Source organism: Mobula birostris, chromosome 2, assembly GCF_030028105.1.
Source record: "Mobula birostris isolate sMobBir1 chromosome 2, sMobBir1.hap1, whole genome shotgun sequence".
NCBI lineage: Eukaryota > Metazoa > Chordata > Chondrichthyes > Myliobatiformes > Myliobatidae > Mobula > Mobula birostris.
This window is the reverse complement of record NC_092371.1, coordinates 144313490-144335744: the sequence shown is the minus strand read 5'-3', so window position 1 is coordinate 144335744 and position 22255 is coordinate 144313490. Positions and strand designations below refer to the sequence as shown.

Here is a 22255-nt window from a genome sequence, read left to right as displayed (position 1 = left end):
AAAACCTAAAATAACGGTAACATATAGTAAAAGCAGGAATGATATGATAAATACACAGCCTATATAAATTATAAATACTTCTCTACAACGATTGCCTGCACTGTTCTCCATAGCGAAAATCTCACGCAAGCGCTCTTGGCAGAAACACTCTCTCCAGTAACCTTTAAGCTACGAAGCTGCCAAATCATACCAAATAACACGTAAAAATACACAGCCGATATAAAGTAGAAACAATGTACATACAGTGTAATATCACTTACGGGAATCGGGAAGACAGCATCGGGCACACTGATGATGGTGTGTTAGGCTGAGTCGTCGGAGGTTGGGGTGGTGAGTGGCCCCCATCCTCCGGGCAGCGAACTGATACCGATCCGCGAAGAATGCAGTGGTACAGCGGTAGTCGGAATGCACCCAGCACATCTTTAAGAAAAAAGCTGAAATAAACAAGCTAATTAATTAGGTGCCCCTCAGCACGTAAATGTCGGCCCAGATCAGAGGCGACGCAATTGGCAATCGCCTCTGATCTGGGCCGACATTTACGTGCCGGGCGGCACCTAATTAATTAGCTCATTTATTTCGGCTTTTTTCTTAAAGATGTGCTGGATGCCTCCCAGCTACTGCTGCATTCTCCACGAATCGGTATCTGTCCGCGGCCTGGGGATTGGGACCACTGGGGTGGTGGGAAACGGGGGTGTCATCTCATCGTTGATCAGGGCAGGCAGGTCATCTTCTTCCATGTCTGCCTGCCTCAATGTCGAAGGTCGAGGTTCGTCGTCTGCTGTGGCTGATGTGGAAGGCTTAAAAACATTATGCTTGACTGCTTAGCCTCGCGCATTTTTCTATCACACGGTTCTTTGTAAGCACTCAAACTATCCTGCAAATATGCCCTAAACCGACGTACCCTTTCAAAATTAAAGTCGTACTTTATCATTGCAGCGAAAATCTCACGCAGTTGCTTCACGTTCAGTTCCTGGACGACTTCAGCTTCGCTACTGCATTCGGTTTCGATTGCCATGCTTTCCTCTTCCAATTGCATCAGCTCTTCATCTATCAGTTCTTGGTCATGGGATGCCAAAACCTCTTCAACATTATCTTCGTCAACTTCCACAAGCCAAACTCATTTCGTCCTTACTTTGTTCACCACGATCAAAATGCTTAATTATGTTTAGTTTCATGCTAAGTGCAACACCCTTACAAGTTCTTTTAGGCTTTTCCAATACCTCAGAACTCATCTTGCAAACGGCTGCTCACAGGCACGTGTTTAAGCAATGCCAGCTAGAATACCGTTCCAAATCCGGGGGAGTGCGGCTGCTCGGGGTGCGCGGCGCGCTGCTTTTTTTCGCGCGCTGCCTTTTCTCGTAACAGTGAAAACACCTTCTGTTAGCAAAAACTGGTAACTAATGCAGGTCTTTCGTAATAGTGAGGTTTCGTAAAGTGAACGTTCGAAAACCTGGGGACACCTGCATTTCACTTCAATACACAGGACAATAAAATAAACCATTACAACTTACATGAATAATTGAGTAATTAGGATGATCCTTGTGGCTAACTAGACTCTGGAGAGTTACGCATCAAGTCCAAAGATGTTGTCAAATCAGATCATAATATACAGTGGCATGCAAAAGTTTGGGCACCCCTAGTCAAAATTTCTGTTACTGTGAATAGCTAAGCGAGTAAAAGATGACCTGATCTCCAAAAGGCATAAAGTTAAAGATGACACATTTCTTTAATATTTTAAGCAAGATTATTTTTTTATTTCCATCTTTTACAGTTTCAAAATAACAAAAAACAAAAAGGGCCTGAACCAAAAGTATGGGCACCCTGCATGGTCAGTACTTAGTAACACCCCCTTTGGCAAATATCAAAGCTTGTAAACACATTTTGTAGCCAGCTAACAGTCTTTCAATTCTTGTTTGGGGGATTTTCACCCATTCTTCCTTGCAAAAGGCTTCTAGTTCTGTGAGATTCTTGGGCCGCCTTGCATGCACTGCTCTTCTGAGTTCTATCCACTGATTTTCAATGATGTTTAGGTCGGGGGACTGTGAGGGCCATAGCAAAACCTTCAGCTTGCACCTCTTGAGGTAGTTCATTATGGATTTTGAGGTGGGTTTAGGATCATTATCCTGTTGTAGAAGCCATCTTCTTTTCACCTTCAGCTTTTTTTTTACAGACAGTGTGATGTTTGCTTCCAGAATTTGCTGGTATTTAATTGAATTCATTCTTCCCTCTACCTGTGAAATGTTCCCCGTGCCACTGGCTGCAACACAAGCCCAAAGCATGATCGATCCACCCCCATGCTTAACAGTTGGAAAGATGTTCTTTACATGAAATTCTGCACTCTTTTTTTCTCCAAACATACCTTTGCTCATTGTGGCCAAAAAGTTCTATTTTAACTTCATCAGTCCACAGGACTTGTTTCCAAAATGCATCAGGCTTGTTTAGGTGTTCCCTTGTAAACTTCTGACGTTGAATTTTGTGGTGAGGACGCAGGAAAGGTTTTCTTCTGATGACTCTTCCATGAAGGTCATATTTGTGCAGAGGTCGCTGCACAGTAGAACAGTGCACTACCACTCCAGAGTCTGCTCAATCTTCCTGAAGGTCTTTTGCAGTCAAACAGGGGTTTTGATTTGCCTTTCTAGCAATCCTACAAGCAGTTCTCTTGGAAAGTTTTCTTGGTCTTCCAGACCTCAACTTGACCTCCACCGTTCCTGTTAACTGCCATTGCCTAATTACATTACAAACTGAGGAAACGGCTACCTGAAAACGCTTTGCTATCCTCTTATAGCCTTCTCCTGCTTTGTGGGCATCATTTATTTTAATTTTCAGAGTGCTAGGCAGCTGCTTGGGAGCCCATGGCTGCTGATTTGTTGGGAAAATGTTTGAGGAGACAGGGTATTTATAAAGCTTTGAAATTTGCATCACCTGGCCTTTCCTAACGATGACTGTGAACAAGCCATAGCCCTAAAAAGCTGTTTACGGTCTCAGACCTTGGTAAAAGTTACCTGAGAGCTCAAATCACTTGGGGTGCCCAAACTTTTGCATGGTGTTGCTTTCCTTTTTTTTCCACTCTAAAATTGTACAAAACAAAAATAATACACTCATCTTGCCTAAAATGTTGAAAAGAATGTTTCAACTTTAAACACAAAATAATCTGCAGATGCTGGGGTCAAAGCAACACTCACAACACGCTGGAGGAACTCAGCAGGTCGGGCAGCATCTGTGGAAAAGATTGGTCAACATTTCAGGCCGGAACCTGACGAAGAGTTCCGGCCCGAAACGTTGAACAATCTTTTCCACGGATGCTGCCCGACCTGCTGAGTTCCTCCATGTTTCAACTTTAACTTCATGACTTTTGGAGATCAGTTCATCTTCTACTCACTTAACTATTCACAGAAACAGAAATTTTGACCAGGGGTGCCTAAACTTTTGCATGCCACTGTATGTTTCGTGGTACCATTATCCATGAGTCATTCCCTGCTGATGCAAGTAAAAGTAAGTGCCAACAGCAGCTGCCATTGTCAGCAGCTCAAGACGTTATGAGAGGCCCACAATTTGTGAATAAATCTATATTCTTATTTCCAGGCCCACACGCTGTTTAAATTACACCAAAATTACAGGGCAATCTACAGTAAAGGACAATTGGGTAGAAACTCAGTTGGTTAAAAATTCAATTGCAGAGTACTGCACTTTTTTTTGGCAGTGTTAAGCAATTGAGAATTTTTTTTTTGCCACTAGCTCAAACATGATAACATCATTTCAAAAATTTCACCAGTCAATCCCTGTACTCATGAAGGAGGCACACCAGCGACTGCTTCATGAGGAATTTGAGGAGATTCACAATGCCACTGAATATTCTTACAAGATTTGACATATATAATGGAGAATATTCTAACTGGTTGCATCACAGCCTGGCACAGAGGCTCCAATAGACAAGATTGCAAGTGGCTGCAGGAGGTTACAGATTCAGACAGCTCCAAGGCACAGCCCTCCCCACCAGTGGAACATCTTAAAGAGGCTGTGCCTCAAGAATATGCCATGCAGTACAAAGGATCCAGAACCCTTCGCAATGGGTGCTATCTCACCTACCTCACCATCCACGACATGTCCTCTTCTCTTCATTAACACTGGGGAGGATGACAGGAGCCTTAAGATTCACATTCAATGATTCAACAACAGCTTCTTTCCCTCCGCCATCAGTTTTCTGAATGGCCCTTGAACCCATGAACCCTATCCTTTCTTCCAACCATTGATTTAGAGCAATTTTACGTCTTTACAGTCCTACTGTCAGAAAATAGCAAATTTCATGTCATACGATCAGCGATAATAAACATGATTCTGATATCAGGGACATTCGTTGTGTAATATTCATTTTGGGGGACATTGTTTAGGTACTCTTGGAACAACCAGCATGGGGCTAGACTGAAACCTCTATCAGACAAGTCCATGAATTCCTTTCATTTCCCTCTGACATCACCAACATCATAGCATGACATCCCTGCCAACTTCCATCTCCATGCTGTCCCTACCTCACCCATGCAAAGCCTCCCCCTCCCAAAGGCTATTTCCTGACCCTGCCTTAGGCTATTAAATGCCCAAGCTCCTACCCTGCCACCCTCAGACCCCATGATTCCCCTTGGCCCAGCCTTCAATTTCTTGCACCTTCCATCACTTTCACCACCATCCATTCGTCAGTTCCAAGCACTTTCTCATTTCGCTCAACTCCCATCAATCAACTGCTCCTATAACCCCCCCTCACATGCCAACCATCCATCAGTGCAGGGCTCCAATAATCCCTATCAATTCCCAACCCGTCCCCGATCAATCAGAACTGCAATCCCCACCCCACTCCCAATGCCCCATTCATCAGTGACAGGCTCCCTATCATTTACCACTCCGATCACCCCCTGCCTCTAACAATTATCAATCGGTAAATGAGCTCCCTCAGATCACCACACTTCACCCCTTTTCCCAGTCTCACAACCATGCATCCATACAGGACTTCCTGAGATTTCCCCAACCAGCAGCCACAGATGGGTCCAATCTGCCCTGTGGCCAACCACCTATCTCAAACCACCTGAATCCAGTAATAAACAAAAAAACTGACAGTACTTAAACTTGGAAAATTAGCACTATCTGGCACATTGGAGATGGAACTATAGTCCTCCGAGCATACCTTACATGCAAAATGGTGCAACAGCTGCCCCTGGGAATTACTGGAGAAAAGGGACAATCACCTTTTCCTGAAGCAGGGATTTTTTTTTTGTTCAGACAGTAAACTAAATGCTATTTTAACTAGTGCCACTTATTAAAAGCAAATACTCCCAACAATCCATGACTAGCCCCAAACCCAATACAAAAATCCAGTATAATGATGCATATTCATTCTCAAGGAAAGAAACTAAAGTTTATCTTCTATGCACCATTTCATCCACAATCCCAACTGTAAATTTATAAAAAGTAGCATGAGCAATACCCACCCCTAGATGTTGCTATGTATCAGTGAGTCATAACCAAAGCTCAAAGTAAATTCATAATCAAAGTACATACACTGTACATTTCTGTATATTACCTGGAGATTCATTTTCTTACAGGTATTTACAGGGGAAAATATACACAAAAGAATTTTATGAAAAACTATGCTGCACATAAACAAAGACTGACCAAATGTGCAAAAAAAGATAAACCGTACAAGTAAAAATAACAAGACCATAAGATATAGGAGTAGGTCATTCAGCCCATCAAGAATACTGAGACAATTATTGAAAGGGAGCCTTGAAAGTGAATTTGCAGTATGCATGTATTTTTTGTTCAATAAAATCTTAAACAGAATGGTTCAACCACCGTCACTGAATAAACACACCTTCCAGTGATATTTCGATACTGTCTCAGAGGATGGGGTGGAGTTGGAACAGAGGAAAGATCACAAGAGACAAAGCCATTGTTGTGAAATTATTGTGTTTCTAATAAGCCATTATATTTAATTACTTTCCTTTCTTTAATCTGTATATTATAGCTTTGCTTGAACTATGTTGCCCTCTTCATCTGAGAAATTCGATTCCTGGAAGAGGGAGTAACACAAGGAGTACGATCTACTACTGGATCAGCAGAGAAGTGCCCCCCTTCACTATGGCAGAGGGACAGCTAATATGCTCAGGACAAGAACAATGGGATCGGATACTGAACTAGGACATACAATCCCTCGCACTGTGCAATAAGATACAATGGCCGATACCAACACACTCCTAGAGCTTGTACCGTAACCACTGGTTCTTGTGATCAATCTTAAATAAACCTAGCAAGCAAGCCTCCATGGCCACTCTCATGGTGAAGGAATTTCTTCTCACTTCTGATCTCTTATTATGAGATGTGAGTGTCCACACCACACACACACACAAAAAATCACTGAATAACTTCCTATGTTTCAGTGAGATTACCTGTCATTCTTCTAACCTCTGCCACTTCTCAATGCCCAATGTCATTGATTCCTGGGTTGAGGGAAATTTTCCAATCTGGAGGCCTTTCTAGCACTCCCTCTAGGCTCGGAGACCAGATGCACACACAATATTCCAGATACTGCCTCATCTGGGTCCTCTGTAATTGGAGAAAGAAGCCTTTGATGCTGCACTCAAATCATCTTGCAATAAAGGCGAACATACACATTCTAGTTTATTGTCATTCAGTCATTCACATGCATACTGCTAAACAAAACCGTTCCTCTGGGGCCAAGGTGCAGAACACAGTACATGTAGTCGCACATAGAGCTACGATCCAGCACAGTTATAGAATAATGTTAACTGTGGAGTGACCTGAAGACTAACATCATCAAGGGTGCATGCTTAAGCAAGGTGGACATTGTTATGGACACTATATAAAACAAGCAGTAATATGAACATGTGAAACAGCAGCAATAAAAGACAAAAAATGACAAGTGCAGAATGACAGCATGTCTATGAGTAGTTGGGAGTGGGGTGGAGGGGAGCAAAATTTACTTCCTAACTGATTGTTGTAACTACATTACCTTTCAGTGGTTCATGTACAAAGGCACCCTGATCCTTCTGTCTCAACTGTTTTCAATCTCTCTCCATTGACAAAATGCCCCAATTACCATTTTTTTTCTTAGCAGTAGATAATTATTAAAAACAATAATCAGGTTCAATACGCTCGGTAGTAATAGAAATCAAACTGTCGGAATTCTCAAACTGCATAACAACTTACAATCCATGTATTTTCAAAATACATCAAAAGTATTCATGGGAAGACAAAATAATACTTGTTAAGACAGATTTAGCTTCAAGGAACACAATAAAGTAAGAAAAAGTCTGAAAGAGTGAAAGCCTGAAAGTGGCAAGTGTTTTGTTTGAGATCACATTTGCAAATAACTCAATATTGTGAAAAAAAAATCAACAAAACTGCAAATGCAAGATATTTGCAATTAAAAAAAAGGAAATGCTGGGAAAAAATTCAACAGTTTAGGCAGCAGCTGTGGATAGAGAAACAGTCAATCTTTCAGATCGAAGACCCTTCAGCAGTCCTCTATCTAAAATGTTAATTGTTCTTCTTTCCACAGTTGCTACCTGACCTGCTGGATTTTTTCCAACATTTTCTGTTTCTATAATTGCAATACACATTTTCTAATGCAGCTATCAACAAAGAACTATGATAAGTTCGGTAACCGCTTTAAAGCAATCATCTTCAAAGGCTCTGACAACCTAGTAAAAAGTGTGGAATCTTTCTTTGTTTTATTTATTCATGGACAGAACATAGGCGTTCCAAGCAGGTACCACATTTACTGTCCATCCCAAACTGCCCTTACACTGAAGACAAGCACAAAGGGGACTGCAGATACTAGAATATAGAACAAAAAAAAATGAGGAATTCAGCAGGTCAAACAGCATCCTGAACTGAGACTGAATGGCTTAAACTGAGTGGCTTTCAGGGCCAAATCAAAGGCGTTAAATTCTGACCAACTGCTCTGGGTCCCGAGTCACCCACATGCAGAATTAGAAGAGAATTAGGAGAGTATTTGTGAAATTCTTTTCTTTACAATTATCTGTCAGGATTATTATTACATTTGTTGATGAGACCATAATATTATAAGACTACAGGAACAGAGTAAGGTCATTCAGCCCATCAAGTCTATTCTGTCATTTAACCACGGCTGACTTTCTTTTCCAAATACATCCCTACTCCTTTGTCTTCTCCATGTAATCATTAACCCCCTTACAATCAAGAACCTGTCAGTCTCTGCCTCATATACACGCAGTGACAAGAACTCCATAGCCCTCTGTGGCAACAAATTCCAAGATTCACCACTTTCTGTCTGAAGAAATTCTTCCCCATTTCTATCTTTTTTTTTAATGAGGCTGTGCCTTCAAATCTTAGACTCTCCTGCTATTGGAAATATCCTTTTTACATCCACTCTATCCAAGCTCTCAGTACCTGATTCTTTTTTCTTATTCTGAAATTTACTTAATTAATTCAATTTAATCCCTTCAATCCCTTGCTTGAATCTGAACTGATGTCACAGATTTGTCAGTGCAGATTTTAGATTAACCATGATGTTATCTTACAAATGAAGTGGAACATGATGAAAATAAGGGTATTAAGTTGAGTGCTGTCACAGGAGTGTCAGTACTAAAACAGAGGGCAAGCGTATCGATCCAACGAAAACATCAGAAAATACACTAGCAATTTGAATTTGCCATTTTTCCCTGTTGATGCATCACAACAACATTCAAACCTTCACAAACTGTAGGTCAGATTTTTGATTCATATTGTGTATGTGACTAGGAAAAGCATTTTATTAACTCCCCAAAATGCCATTATTTCATAGAACCCAAGATACAGTTTGATCAATACATAGATTATAATGATTTAGAAGAACTAAAGAAACTTCAGAAAAGAACTTGGGTAAGATTACTGGCAAATAATAATGCAGAGGAACAAATAGGAATCACTTAAAGAGGTGATCAACAGTACAGGAAAAGATATTTGACTGAAAAAGAACAAACTAAACATGTGACAACATAAGAAAGGCAAATAGGAGTGAGCTCTGTGACTCCTCAAACCTGCTCTGTTATTTAACAAGACCATAGCTGATCTCCCTCCAGCACCATTCTTCTGCCATAATGCGTGATTCTACAGATGATTGAAGTTAAATGGGAACAATTAAGGGTACAGAGACAAAAAATTACATACATGGACAGCAAAGAGAGAATACAACGAGTCAGAGGAACTATGAGATCATACATACAAAATGTGCGGCAAGGGGGCATAGTGGTTAGTGCTATTACAGTACCAGGATCTGGGTTCAATTCCGCCATTGTCTGTAAAGAGTTTGTACGTTCCCCCTGTGACCGTGCGGGTTTACTCTGGGTGCTCTGGTTTCCTCCAACATTCCAAAGTCATACAGGTTAGTAGGGTAATTGGTTACATGGGTATAACTGGGCAGCATGGGATTGTTGGGTAGGAAGGGTCAGTTACCATGCTGTATCCCTGAAAAGAAATGCTGGAGGATGGAGATGACCATAAGACATAGAAGCAGAATTAGGCCATCCAGCCAGTTCCGCATTCCATCATGGCTGATCCCAGAACCCAGTCAACCCCATACACCTGTCTTCTCGCCATATACTTTGATGTCCTGACCGATCAGGAAACTATTAACTTCCACCTTAGATGAAAGGGAATGGTGAGAGAACATAGGAAGTGATAGCTGGCTTCCTGTTGCCCTCTCTTTAGTAAATGGTCTACAGTCTTCTATCAGATTCCACCTTCTTCAGCCCTCTGCCTGTTCCACCTACCTCCTCGTATCTCATTTCCTTTCCTCCTCACCTGGACTCAACTATCACTTGCCATTTTGTGCTCCTTCCCTTCCCCCTACTTTTTTTACACTGGCCTCTTACTTTTCAATCCTGATAAAGGGTCTTGGCCTGAAACGTCACCTTCTATAGATGCTGCCTGACCTGCTGGGTTGCTCCAGCATTTTGTGTGCGTTGTTTTAAGATTTTTAGCATTTGCAGAATCTTGTTTCTCCAAATCGTGAGATTAAATTATACGGTACATCCAACAAGCAACACAATAATTTACACAAACAGATGAGAAAAAGGTTGAGATGGGATGAGTGTTTTCAAAAGATACTTTTAAAGGACAATAGCACAAGAAAAGAAAGAGGAAATAGACAAAAATATTAAATCAGCATTCATCAGGAAGAATGTATAGGTAGACATCAAGTATGACAAATACATTCACACCCCACTTAACGCTGAGGATACATTCCTCGGAGGATCAGCGCTCTGTGAGGTCACTAGATCAAACCCAAGATATACATTATTTATGTATACACAGTAATTCGTGGAGTAACAAGCAGGTAAATAGGCCTATCCTGTACATCAGTGGAGTAGCAACACATCGCAGCACAGCAGAGGGGAGCAGGTGGTAGTTACATCTTCGAGGAGGGACCAGGCTGTGGTTCCTCCTCTAACTTTGGCTTCTTCCTCAACTAGGCGTCGAGATTTGACTGCCTTTTCTCAAGTCTCCTCTCACGAAGCAGTTCTCGGTAGTAGGAAATCATGCCGAAAACACCTCTCTTTGCCTTATTGCTTTGCTCCCAGTCAGGCTCATTCTGATCATCGATGTAGCCAATTTCAAAGAGGCACCAACATCAACCTGACAAACACTGGCTCCCAAATGCTGTATCGCTTGCAGTTTCACATCCATTCTAATGGTTTCCATAGCCATCTTAAAAATATTACACTCACTGGAAGTTGCAGGCCATTTTCCAGATATTATAGGTGAAAAAAAATGGAATAAATTGGCAAGGGAGCAAGAACGTTTACATACACGGGGAAGGCAGAGCGCGAACTATTACATGACTGGCTGTGAGTGGCTCAGTGCACATGTAAAGTGCTCTCATTGGCTGATTAAATGTTTACAGATGGCAACCACTCAAGAAGTTCTGAGTGTTGTTTAGAATGAATAACCATGTTGTAACAAGTCAGTGCTATGCGGGGTAGCATTATGCAAGGTCTGAGTATAATGAGATGTGAATTTAAAGTGGAAAAAGCGAATATATTAAATTCAAGTTCGAGGAGGATGAAAACTTTGGTCCTGTCAAATTGTATCCATATAACTTACAAGGGCTCCAGGGAGGAGAAACTCAACAGATTTCTACACATACTTAATTTGTTAAATAACGTCCAGCGCCAAAGGTCTGGCGAATAGTCACTATAAGATCTACTTTTAAGAATGGGAGTATGTGTGACCAGATGATTATAATCCAGTCAGCTTAACATCATTGGTATGGAAGTAATGGTAAAGGAAAAATAGGAGAACATCTAGAAAGCAAATGCAATAATGAAACGTCAACACAAATTTCACAAGGGAAATTCTTGCTTGACCAACATTGAATTTTTGAAGACACAGCAGAAAAAGTGCATAATGGTAATGTAGTCAAAGCAATTTATCTAGATTCTCCAAAGGCCTTTAATAAGGTACTTAATAATTGGCTCATGAATAAGATCAGGAAATACAGTCAAGAGACGAGTATCTGAATGGATCTGGAGCCAGTTTCAGAAGTAAAAACTGAGAATGAAAAATAGATTTCACATGGACCTGCATTGATCACAATTAAGGGTGAAGAACGACACTTCTTCCAACTTTTAAGATGATACCAACTTAGATGATGTGATGGTGGTTATGGGATGCAATAGTTAATATGGAGGACTGCAGAGATCAAAAAAAGACATAGTAATTAAGCTTGCAGAATTGATAAACAAATACCACATAATATTCAATACAGGCAAATATCAGCTAATACTCTTGTCAGGAAGAATATGGAAGTTATTTGTTATGTGAAAAATCTAGAAACATAGAAAACCTACAGCACAATACAGGCCCTTTGGCCCACAAAGCTGTGCCAAACATGTCCTTACCTTAGAAGTTACCTAGGGTTACCCACAGCCCTCTGTTTTTCTGAGCTCCATGTACCTGTCCAGGAGTCTCTTAAAAGACCCTATCGTATCAACCTCCACCACCGTTGCCGGAAGCCCATTCCACGCACTCACCACTCTCTGCGTAAAAAACTTACCCCTAACATCTCCTCCGTACTTACTTCCAAGCACCTTAAAACTGTGCTCTCGCTTGCTAGCCATTTCAGCCCTGTTAACAATCTGAGTCAAAGGTGTGGAGAATAAATACACAAGTCTCTAACAGTTGTGCTACAGGATAGTAACACCACAGAAACATGCAAACCAAGCATAAAGATTCATCTCTGAAATGGCAGAATTGAAAAATAAGGAAATCTGGAACGAACCTTGGTTAGACTATACTTAAGGAGTAATGCCCACATTTTTGATCACCACCTTATGAAATGGATGTAGAGCCATTGGAGTGAGTGCAGTGACTACTTACAAACACAATATCAGAAATCGGAGGTGTGACAACAAACCAAGTTATCAGACAATTGATGCTAATGAGAGAGATAAGGGAGACAATGGAGAAATGTTCAAAATGTTAATGAGAGAGAGGAGAGAGAGATAACGGAAAAGAAACACAATTCAGAATATTGACAGACTGGTTGCTTTGAACCTGAACTGTTTGAAGTTTGATGGACAGGCGATACCCCAGCAGGGGGATAAAAAGAACAGGTTCGCTAAGGCACACACAGCACGAGATCACGAAATATCGAGACCCTGGAAGAGCGGTGTGCCCCCACAAGTTGGTGGGAGTTTGGAGGTCTGGTTCGCGAGAACCAACCATAGACTCACAGGGTGTAAAGGTACGATCGGTGGGAACCTGGTGTGTGTGTCCGCCCTTGCCTGGGTGCCGGGTTCACCGCAGAAGAACGGTCGTATCCAGAACGGAGGGGTCACAGTCAGCAACCGCAGCGGGAAAGAAGACATGAAAGGGTCCGCCCGAAGCCAACTGCGAAGAACATCAAAGGTCTGCCTGAATCAAATTTGCATCCTCCTCCCCCCCCCCAACGGCACAACAGCGATTACTGCGAACTGTACTAAGCTGAACTGAACTCTGCGTCATTGAGACTGATCATTTTACCCCTAGACTGCGATAGAGCTTGGTTGATTCCTATTACCCTAGTTCTGTGTACATGTGTGTTTTATCATTGCTAACCTGTTGCATTTATATCCTTATGATTAGAGTACTGTGTTACTTATTTCTTTAATAAAACTTTATTAGTTTCTAGTAATCCAGACTCCAACGAGTGGTCCATTTCTGTTGGTTTGGCAACCCTGTTACGGAGTACGTAACAGAGGGTATGCTACTGAGGAAAGCAGAAACAAGCTTTCTCTTTTCTCCCAAAAGGCAGCTAAGGAATAAACTAATAGTCATCCTTAAAATGATACAAGTGTTGATAACATGAATTCTTAAATAATATATTTAGATATAGGGAACAGCGTTGACTTCCATCATCAATGCATGACAGCAATCAGGACACTTCAGCTGGGTAATTAAGTTTCATCTCAATTCTCTCAGAAAAGTACATGAACAGAAAACTTGCTGCTACAGTTTGAAATACTTCCATCCATCAATCTTTATCTGTGCCATACTCCATACAACACTATTTGTGTAATTCCACGCGATTCTGGTTAGCTCAGGATCATAAATGTATTTGCAACCAAGACATTTTTTCCCTGATAGAATGAAGGTGTAATGGAATAGCAGGCTTCATTATTTTTGTTTTGATTTGAGCTGTCAAAGCAAATCAAATGCTTCCTTGGTTATAATATACACTTCCACACTAAGAATTACTCAAAACTATTCTAAATAATCATTTCCAGTATTAATTAAGTAAACTGCTCAACTTCCTTGCATTTAGTTTTGCAAGCTGTAAATTTGGCCCTTTCAAGCAATAAAGAAATTTCCGAACTCAAAAATAATAAGATATGCACTTAGTTAGACTCTGAAATATACCCTTGAGAGATGGACCAATGAACGCAAGTGTCTCTCTAGATCATAAAGACATACTTCAGAGAGAAATTATCTCAGAATCAGGTTTAATATCACTGATATAAGTCATGAAATTTGTTGTTTTGCGGCAGCAGTACATTGCAAAACACAATAAGAAAACAAGTTACAATAATATACAGGTGTCCCCTGCTTTTCAAACGTTCACTTTACGAAACCTCACTGTTACGAAAGACCTACATTAGTTACCTGTTTTCGCTAATAGAAGGTGTTTTCACTGTTACGAAAAAAAGGCAGCGCGCAGAAAAAGCAGTGCGCGCCCTGAGCAGCCAAGCTCCTCCCCCAGAACTACATTCTCGCTGGCATTGCTTAAGCACGTGCATGTGAGCAGCCGTTTGCAAGATGAGTTCTAAGGTATCGGAAAAACCTAAAAGAGCTCGTAAAGGGTTACACTTAGTGTAAAACTAGACATAATTAAGCGTTTCGATCGTGGTTAACGAAGTAAGGACAAGCAACACACATCAAAGTTGCTGGTGAACGCAGCAGGTCAGGCAGCATCTCTCGGAGGAGATACAGTCGACGTTTCAGGCCGAGACCCTTCCTCAGGACAGTCCTGACAAAGGGTCTCAGCCTGAAACGTCGACTGTACCTCTTCCTAGAGATGCTGCCTGACCTGCTGCGTTCACCAGCAACTTTGATGTGTGTTGCTTGAATTTCCAGCATCTGCAGAATTCCTCATGCTTGCGAAGTAAGGACAAAGTGAGTTTGGCTTGTGGAAGTTGATGAAGATGATGTTGAAGAGGTTCTGGCATCCCATGACCAAGAACTGATAGATGAAGAGCTGATGCAATTGGAAGAGGAAAGGATAACAATCGAAACCAAGTGCAGTAGCGAACAGACCGAAAGTGAAGTCGTCCAGGAACTGAATGTGAAGCAACTGAGTGAGATTTTCGCTGCAATGATAAAGTACGACTATAATTTCGAAAGGGTACGTAGGTTTAGGGCATATTTGCAAGATGGTTTGAGTGCTTACAAGGAACTGTATAAGATGATCTGCCTGCCCTGATGGAACCAGACAACAATGAGATGACACCCCAATGATCCACCACCCCAACCCCTGGGCCGCGGACTGATACATTGCTGCGGAGAATGCAGCGGTAGCTGGGACGCACCCAGCACATCTTTAAGAAAAAAGCCAAAATAAACATGCTAATCAATTAGGTGCAGCCCGGCACCTAATTAATTAGCTTGTTTATTTCAGCTTTTTTCTTAAAGATGTGTTGGGTGCGTCCCAGCCAACGCTGTACTGCTGCATGTTTCGCAAATCGGTATCGGTCGGCAGCCTGGAGGGTGGGGACCGTTGCACCACCCCAACCTCCGACGACTCAGCCTAACACACCATCATCAGTGCGCTCCGCGCTGTCTTCCCAATTCCGGTAAGTGATACTACACTATACATACATTATTTCTACTTTGTATAGGCTGTATATTTTTATGTGTTATTTGGCATGATTTGGTAGGTTATTTTTGTGTCTGGGAACGCTCAAAAATTTTTCCCATATAAATAAGTGGTAATTGCTTCTTCGCTTTCTGACATTCTGGCTTATGAACCGTTTCACAGGAACGCTCTACCTTCGGACGGCGGGGAAACCTGTATGTGATTAAGTAAATAGTGCAAAAAGGGAGCAAATAGTGAGGCTGTGCTTACGAGTTTATTATCCATTCAGGAATCTGATGGTGGAGGGGAAAAAGCCATTCCTATATTCCCGAGTGTCTTCAGGCTCCTGTACCTCCCTGATGGAAGCAAAAAGAAGGCATGACCTGGGTGATGGGAGTCCTTTATGATGGATGCTACCTTTCTGAGTCATCGACTTTTGAAGGTGTCCTTGATGCAGGGGAGGCTGGTGCCCATGATGGAGCTGGCTGAGATTTCAACCCTCTGCAGTTTTCTTTCCAATCCTATGCAGTGATCTTTCCATACCAGACGGTTCTGCAACAGTACATCAGCAGAAAATTGTGAGCATCCGGTGATATACCAAGTCTCCTCAAACCCCCAATAAAATACAGCTGCTGTTGTGCCTTCTTTGTAACTGCATCAATATGTTGTACCCAGGAACTTGAAACTGTATACCCTTTCCATTGTTGGCCCCTCCTTGAGGACTGGTGTGTGTTCCCTCGACTTCCTGAAGATCACAATCAATTCCTTGGTCTTACTGAAGCTGAGTACCAGGTTGTTGTTGTGACACCACACACCAGTTGATCTATATCACTCTTGTAAGCCCTCTTGTCATGATCTGCAATTTTGCCAACAATAGTTAGTCGGGTCATTGGCAAATTTATAGTTGCCATTTGAGCTGTGCCTAGCTACACAGTTGTGGGTGTAGAGAGAGTAGGGCAGTGGGCTAAGCATGCATCCTTGCAGTGCACCAGAGTTGACTGTAGGCAAGGAGGAGATTTATTTCCAATTCGTAATGACTGTAGTCTCTTGATGAAGAAGTCAAGGACCACGTTGAGGGAGGTACAAAGGCCAAGTTCATCTCTAAAACAAAAGGAGCTAGCTTTAACGAGGAATAAACGAACTAATTGCATATCTCTCAAAGCAAACTACATTAACAAAGCATTAGGTTCTTTTTAGGATGTATTCTGGGGCAGAGGTGACCCAAGTTGAAGGGGACCAATATCCCAGGGGGCAGGAGGCACAGGTTTGTTAGAGCTAGTTGTGATAGTTTATTCTAGCGTACTGGGAGTAGGACCTAAAACGGAAGTGAGGCAGATGAGAAAGTTTAGGAAATTTAAGAAGCTAAAGCAAGTTCATTACGCAAGACAGGTAGCAACAGGATAGCGAGCACAGTGAGTCTATTAGGCTGAACAATATTTGTTTTAAGGCAAGAAACCTGTCAATTAAGACAGTTTAACTCTGTATTATCATAGCTATTACAGAAACACAGCAATACTGATGCTATAGATGTGATAGAAGTGGAAGTGAGAGGAAGGGGAGCTGTGTTTTTGATTAAGGAGAATATCAGGGCCGTACATCAACAGGATATTTCTGAGGGAAAAGTCCAGTGAGCCTGTAAGGGTAGAATTTAGGAATAAGAGGATGATCATTTTGATTGGATTGTACTATAACCCCACAATGGTCAGGCATATTAAAGGAGCGAGTATGTAGGGAGATACAAACAGCTGTGTGACTAATAGGCATAAAGGCAATTTTAACTTTTCTAATATTGACTACTACTGCAGTGGCAAGGAACTAGATGAGGCAGCAGAATTTGTTAAGAGTGCCCAGGAAAATTTTCTCAAGCAGTATGTCTGACTGGACAGGGGTCAACACTCAACCTCTTTTGGGAAATGAGCTGAGCAAGTGACTGAGGTGTTACTGAGGGTGCACTTTAGGACCAGTGACTATACTTCTACTTGTTTTCAAATGGTTGTGGAAAGAGAGAGGACTGGTCTACATTTTAAAGTCGTAAATTGGAGCAAGGCTAATTTTGACAGCAATACACAAAAACTTGCAAAGGCTGATTGGCAGAGGCCATTGCAGGTGAATGAACATCTGGCAAATGGGAGGCTTATAAAAGTGAGATAGGGAGATTTGGAGGTCAATATGTTCTTAATAAACGTGAAAGGCAAAGCTGGCAGAATGGAGGAATTCTTGGCTGACAAGGGTTACTGAGACTCTGGTCAGGAAAAAGAGGACACAAGATATTCTTGACAAATGAGATAAAAGGAGAATCATACTAATACGAAGTATATTAAGAGCAATTAGTTAAAGTCTACATAGAGTTTAGCAAGGACTTTAACAAGCTTCTACAAGGTAGCCTGATCCACAAGGTGGAATCACGAGATCCAGGATGAGCTAGTCAACAAGATTCAAAATTGGCTTTGTCAGAGAGTGGCAGTGCAGAGTTGTCCGTCACACTGCAGGCTTTGACTGTACATATATACAACCAAACAAAACAACACTTCTCCAGACCGCGGTACACCTACAAGACATACACCACGGGCAGCACATAAAACAAAGTATTACAAGTTAATAAGCATAATTATAATTGCATGTAGTGTGCAGTACAGGTGAACAGCAAACAGCTCGCTATCCTAGCGATGGGACCTTGGTGGCGGCTGAGTATTCATCAGTCTCAAGTTTGAGGGAAGAATAAATTACCCAGTCTGGCAGTCCTAGTCCTGACAACATCTATGGAAATATAGATGCTGCCTGGCCTGTTGAGTTCCTCCAGCACTGTGTGTGTGTTGCTTGGATTTCCAGCATCTGCAAATTCTCTCTTGTTTGTAATCTGAGTCCTAGTCCTGATGTTTCTATATAACCATAACCGTTTCTGTACCTCCTTCCCGTAGTATGGGTCAGAGAGTTTGTGTGATGGTGGTAGGGATCCTCAAAAATGCTTTGGGTCCTTAGTCTGCAACATTCCCAGTAAATGTCACAAACACGGGGTGGCAGGGAGACCCCAGTGATCCTCTCACCAGCTTCTAACTATCCTCTGTAGGTTCTTGAGGTCCAATATAGCCAGACAGGACACTCTTGATAGTGCTCCTGTAAAAAGTTGTTAGAATGGAGGTGGAGAGCCTCAATCCCCTCAGAAAGTGTGGATGGTGCTGTGCCTACTTGACTAGTGAGGAGCTGCTAAGGCTGCAGGTTAGATCGTCTGTTACTGCACACCAAAGCACTTTGTGCTCTGCACTCTCTACATGGCAGACCCATTGCTGTGCAATGGAAAGTATGCTCATGAAGTCCACAATAGTCTCTTTTGTCTTGTTTACGATGAGACTCAGCTTGCTGTTGTTGCATCATCTGACAATCCTCCCTCCCTCCTCTCTAGATGCCAACTCATCTTTGTTGCTGATGAGACCAACCACTAATATTTTCAACAAACTTGACGATGTGGTTTAAGCTGGATCGGGCAGTACACCACCTCTCTTCACCCCACTGCTTTCTCCAAATTGGTGAAATGGTTCACCTGACACATAACACTGGACGTACAGTAATTGTCTCCATTTAACACAAAGACTAAAGCCACAGATTTTGGTGTGCACCACAAAATATATTTCCTAGCAACTGGTTACTGAAAAAGAACCAGATTTGTGCTTCCACAGGGTTAAGCAAGCTTGAGATGAACTCTGGACCATTCATTCATGCTAACACCAAGTTCACTAAATCCACTTCCCAAATACTGTCCAACACTTCAGAACAGTTGCTGCCAAAATGTTCATCGGTTCCATCATTCCCCTAACACACTCCTTGCTGAGTGCTTTAGTTCTATCCTCCACCACTCGATGTCATAGATGCAAGTTTGATGATATTTCAAATATAGAAGCAATTTGTTCCATCTTTAGCTTTTTCTATAATTGCATTCAGCTGGAAAATGATGTTTCAGAGAGGCGGGGGTTAGGTTCTGCTTCATGTGAGCATAATAAATCTAACAGTTCTAATTAACACTTTTTCTCACCCTCGTCCTAATGTGAAGAGATGGCTCATCTACTCCTTGCACTGTGCATATGAAGCCACTGCACCACTGCAATGAATGAACAATTCAGTACAAAAAATGGCTCATTTCAACCAGAAATGGCCCTCCAGACTTCGCATATCAGTAAGCTTCTGAATATTACAGCATTCAAGGTGTGTTGTTATAGAGATGGAAGTATCTATATATAAATCCTATAAATGACTCAAAAAATATCTAAGGTTCTTAACCTCACTAGGAATTAATTAGTCCAAGGATAAACACATTTTAATAAAATCCTGCTGTTATCAATATGTTCATTCTGTTGTTAGTTCATTCTGATTTCCTACAGTGTGATCTTTCACATAACAGGATTAAAAGGTAAAAGAGCTCAATATTTTGTGACTATCAGCGGCTGTTATAAAAATAAATCAGCTACAAAGAGCTGATGCCACACGACAGCCAGTAAAGCTAACTTTTATACTTGCTAAGCAAACAAATGATGAACACATCACTTCCGATGCCAGCTTGTAGTAAGCACCTAACCAAGTTTATACAGAAGGCAACCTAACACTACTAAATCAGGGAGAGAGAGCATCAAATCAATCACCTTTGAAAAAAACTATCGATTAACATCTCAAATCCAAAACCTATCATAGGGTTATAAACAATCATTTTTAAACCATAAAGAGTCAGAGCAAAGATTTCACCAAGACAGGTGGAAAAGCAATGCACAGAAATACTAATGCTGGAGATCTGAAGTAAAAACAGAAAATGCCGTAAGTAAGCATGTGTGGAGAGAAATATTTCAGGTCAATAACCTTTCATCACAATCAGAAATACAGCTATAACTTCTATAAATTTAAATATTTGTTTGTAGCTATTGCGAATCAGTTGTATGTAATTGTGAGGTGATCACCTTTGTTTAACTTAACATACTTATTTCCAATCAGCAGTCATACAAATGTTTAATACAAAACATATTGGTATAAACTCTTTTAAGTTTTGAATACAAAACTAAATTAAACAAATGCCAAGGGCTGGCTGCTGGTACGACGACATTGGCGCCAGACCCGGGAGCGGAGGTTCCCGGGTTCGAAACTAGTCGGGTCCGCCCTCAAGTATGCTTTCCATCCGTGCCGGGTTGAGTGTCAATTTCCGCAACTCGACCTCATAAAACAAAGGGAAAATACTGCTAAAATGTCTGTGTGAGGAGTGTCGCGCCACACAGTCTCTCTCTTGCTCTGCGCCTTGGAAAAAGCCATGAAAAATCCATCACGGACGCACGCACGGACACGCAGACGCACATGCACAGACGCCCACGCCTGCACCAAAAATAAATAAATAATTTTCCATTGAACATAGAACATTACAACACAGTATAGGCCTTCCGCCCACAATGTTGTGCCGACCTTTTAACCTACTCTAAGGTCAATCTAACCCTTCCTGCCTACATAACCCTCCATTCTTCTATCATCCTGGTGCAAAAAAAAGTCTAAAACTGCCATGACTAGATTGAACTCACTGTCACCCTATGTTACATCAATAACAATAGCAACTGGATTTATTTTCACCTAGTTCACTGGTATTTTGCTGTATTGACAGCAAATGATTCTTTGAACAGAGGCTATTCAACCCTTAGGAACTGTGCAATCTTCTGAAGGAACTGCAAAGAGAAAATGCATAGACATACTTAGCAGGTCGGGATGCATCTGCAGAAAAACAGTGCTAATGTTTCAAGTTCAAAAAACAATTTAGAACATGCAATTTGATCTGCCAAGTGATTACAGCATTTTCTTGTAACCCTCTCAACGTGGCTCATAATAAACTAGACTCGTTAGCTAACTCTGACTAACAGCCACGTGACTCTGCATTGCATGGATAATAGTGAGACGGCCAATTTCAATAAGCAACACACATCGAGGGTCGATAAGATTCGGGTTCAACCTAACAGGAAAGTTGTAATGTTCCGCTGAGGGAACAGAAGTTATGGTGAATGCCGTATAAATACTGCCCCATGCAAAGTTATTGATTGCCAGGAAATAATGGATCTTACACTGGCATAAAATTACAGTGGAAGTATGTTTACAGATATTTCAACTTTTAAAAAATGGTTATTAGCAAGAGGGCCCATTACAGTTAAACCAGTCCAAATTGCACATAAACGCTGGAGCTGATTGCTGGGTAGTCAGGTGCTTTGCTTTATTACTCAAGGTGCTGAACCCACGTTCTGCATAAAAGACACCAGCCACAGCTTGAACTCCCTCGAAGACCATTATGAATGAACTGGCTAACTCAGAAGTATTGGCATTTCCTCTTTGGAAACACTCATCTGCACAAAGCACTTCTTACAATGGGGTCTCCTCTTTACCACCCTCACTCATGGGTAATGTGGTAATACCCACTTCTTAGATCCAATACACGAAACCATTTGCCTCCACTTAAGCAGGCCAGAGCATCTTTGATCTGTGGAACAATATATTGGTCTAGGACTGTATGTCTGTTCAGTGTTCAATAATCAACACACATTCATACCTTTCCATTCTTCTTCTTCACAACCACTATGCGTGACGCGTAGGGACTTCTCAACTCGGTGATAATTCCAGCTTCCTTCAGTTTCAGCAGGTGCTGCCGAACACCTCCAACATCCACTGGTGCTAAACAGCAAGACCTCTCTCGAAAAGGGTGTCCTCTGTCACTCTAATAGTGTAGCAAGTACTCCTGGAGCACCCAACATCAAACTCATCAGTAGAAAAGACACCTTCACACTCCGACATCTTCTCATTCCTCAGGAATTAGTGAGCCAACAAAGTTGAATGACTCCGATGACGGTTTCCCTGATCCAGGAGACTGTTTCTCTTCTGGATTCCTCA

The 22255-nt window shown here is 41.6% G+C and overlaps 1 protein-coding gene across 5 annotated transcripts in view; it reads right to left on the bottom strand.

Annotated features, from left to right (window-relative positions):
- Positions 1–22255, bottom strand: part of ube3d (ubiquitin protein ligase E3D) — a 268872-nt gene that overhangs the window by 183033 nt on the left and 63584 nt on the right. The window contains exon 9 of one of the 5 annotated variants that reach the window (XR_011884289.1): positions 15632–15913. The exons of 3 other annotated variants lie outside the window; for them this stretch is intronic. Coding sequence is in view for 1 of the 2 variants with exons in the window: in XM_072250076.1 (XP_072106177.1) it covers positions 6579–6591 (13 nt within the window). In the remaining variant the exon portion in view is untranslated. Of the gene's footprint in view, positions 1–6551; positions 6592–15631; positions 15914–22255 lie in introns of those variants that run through there. One more of the 5 variants, XM_072250076.1, reaches the window with a different exon arrangement.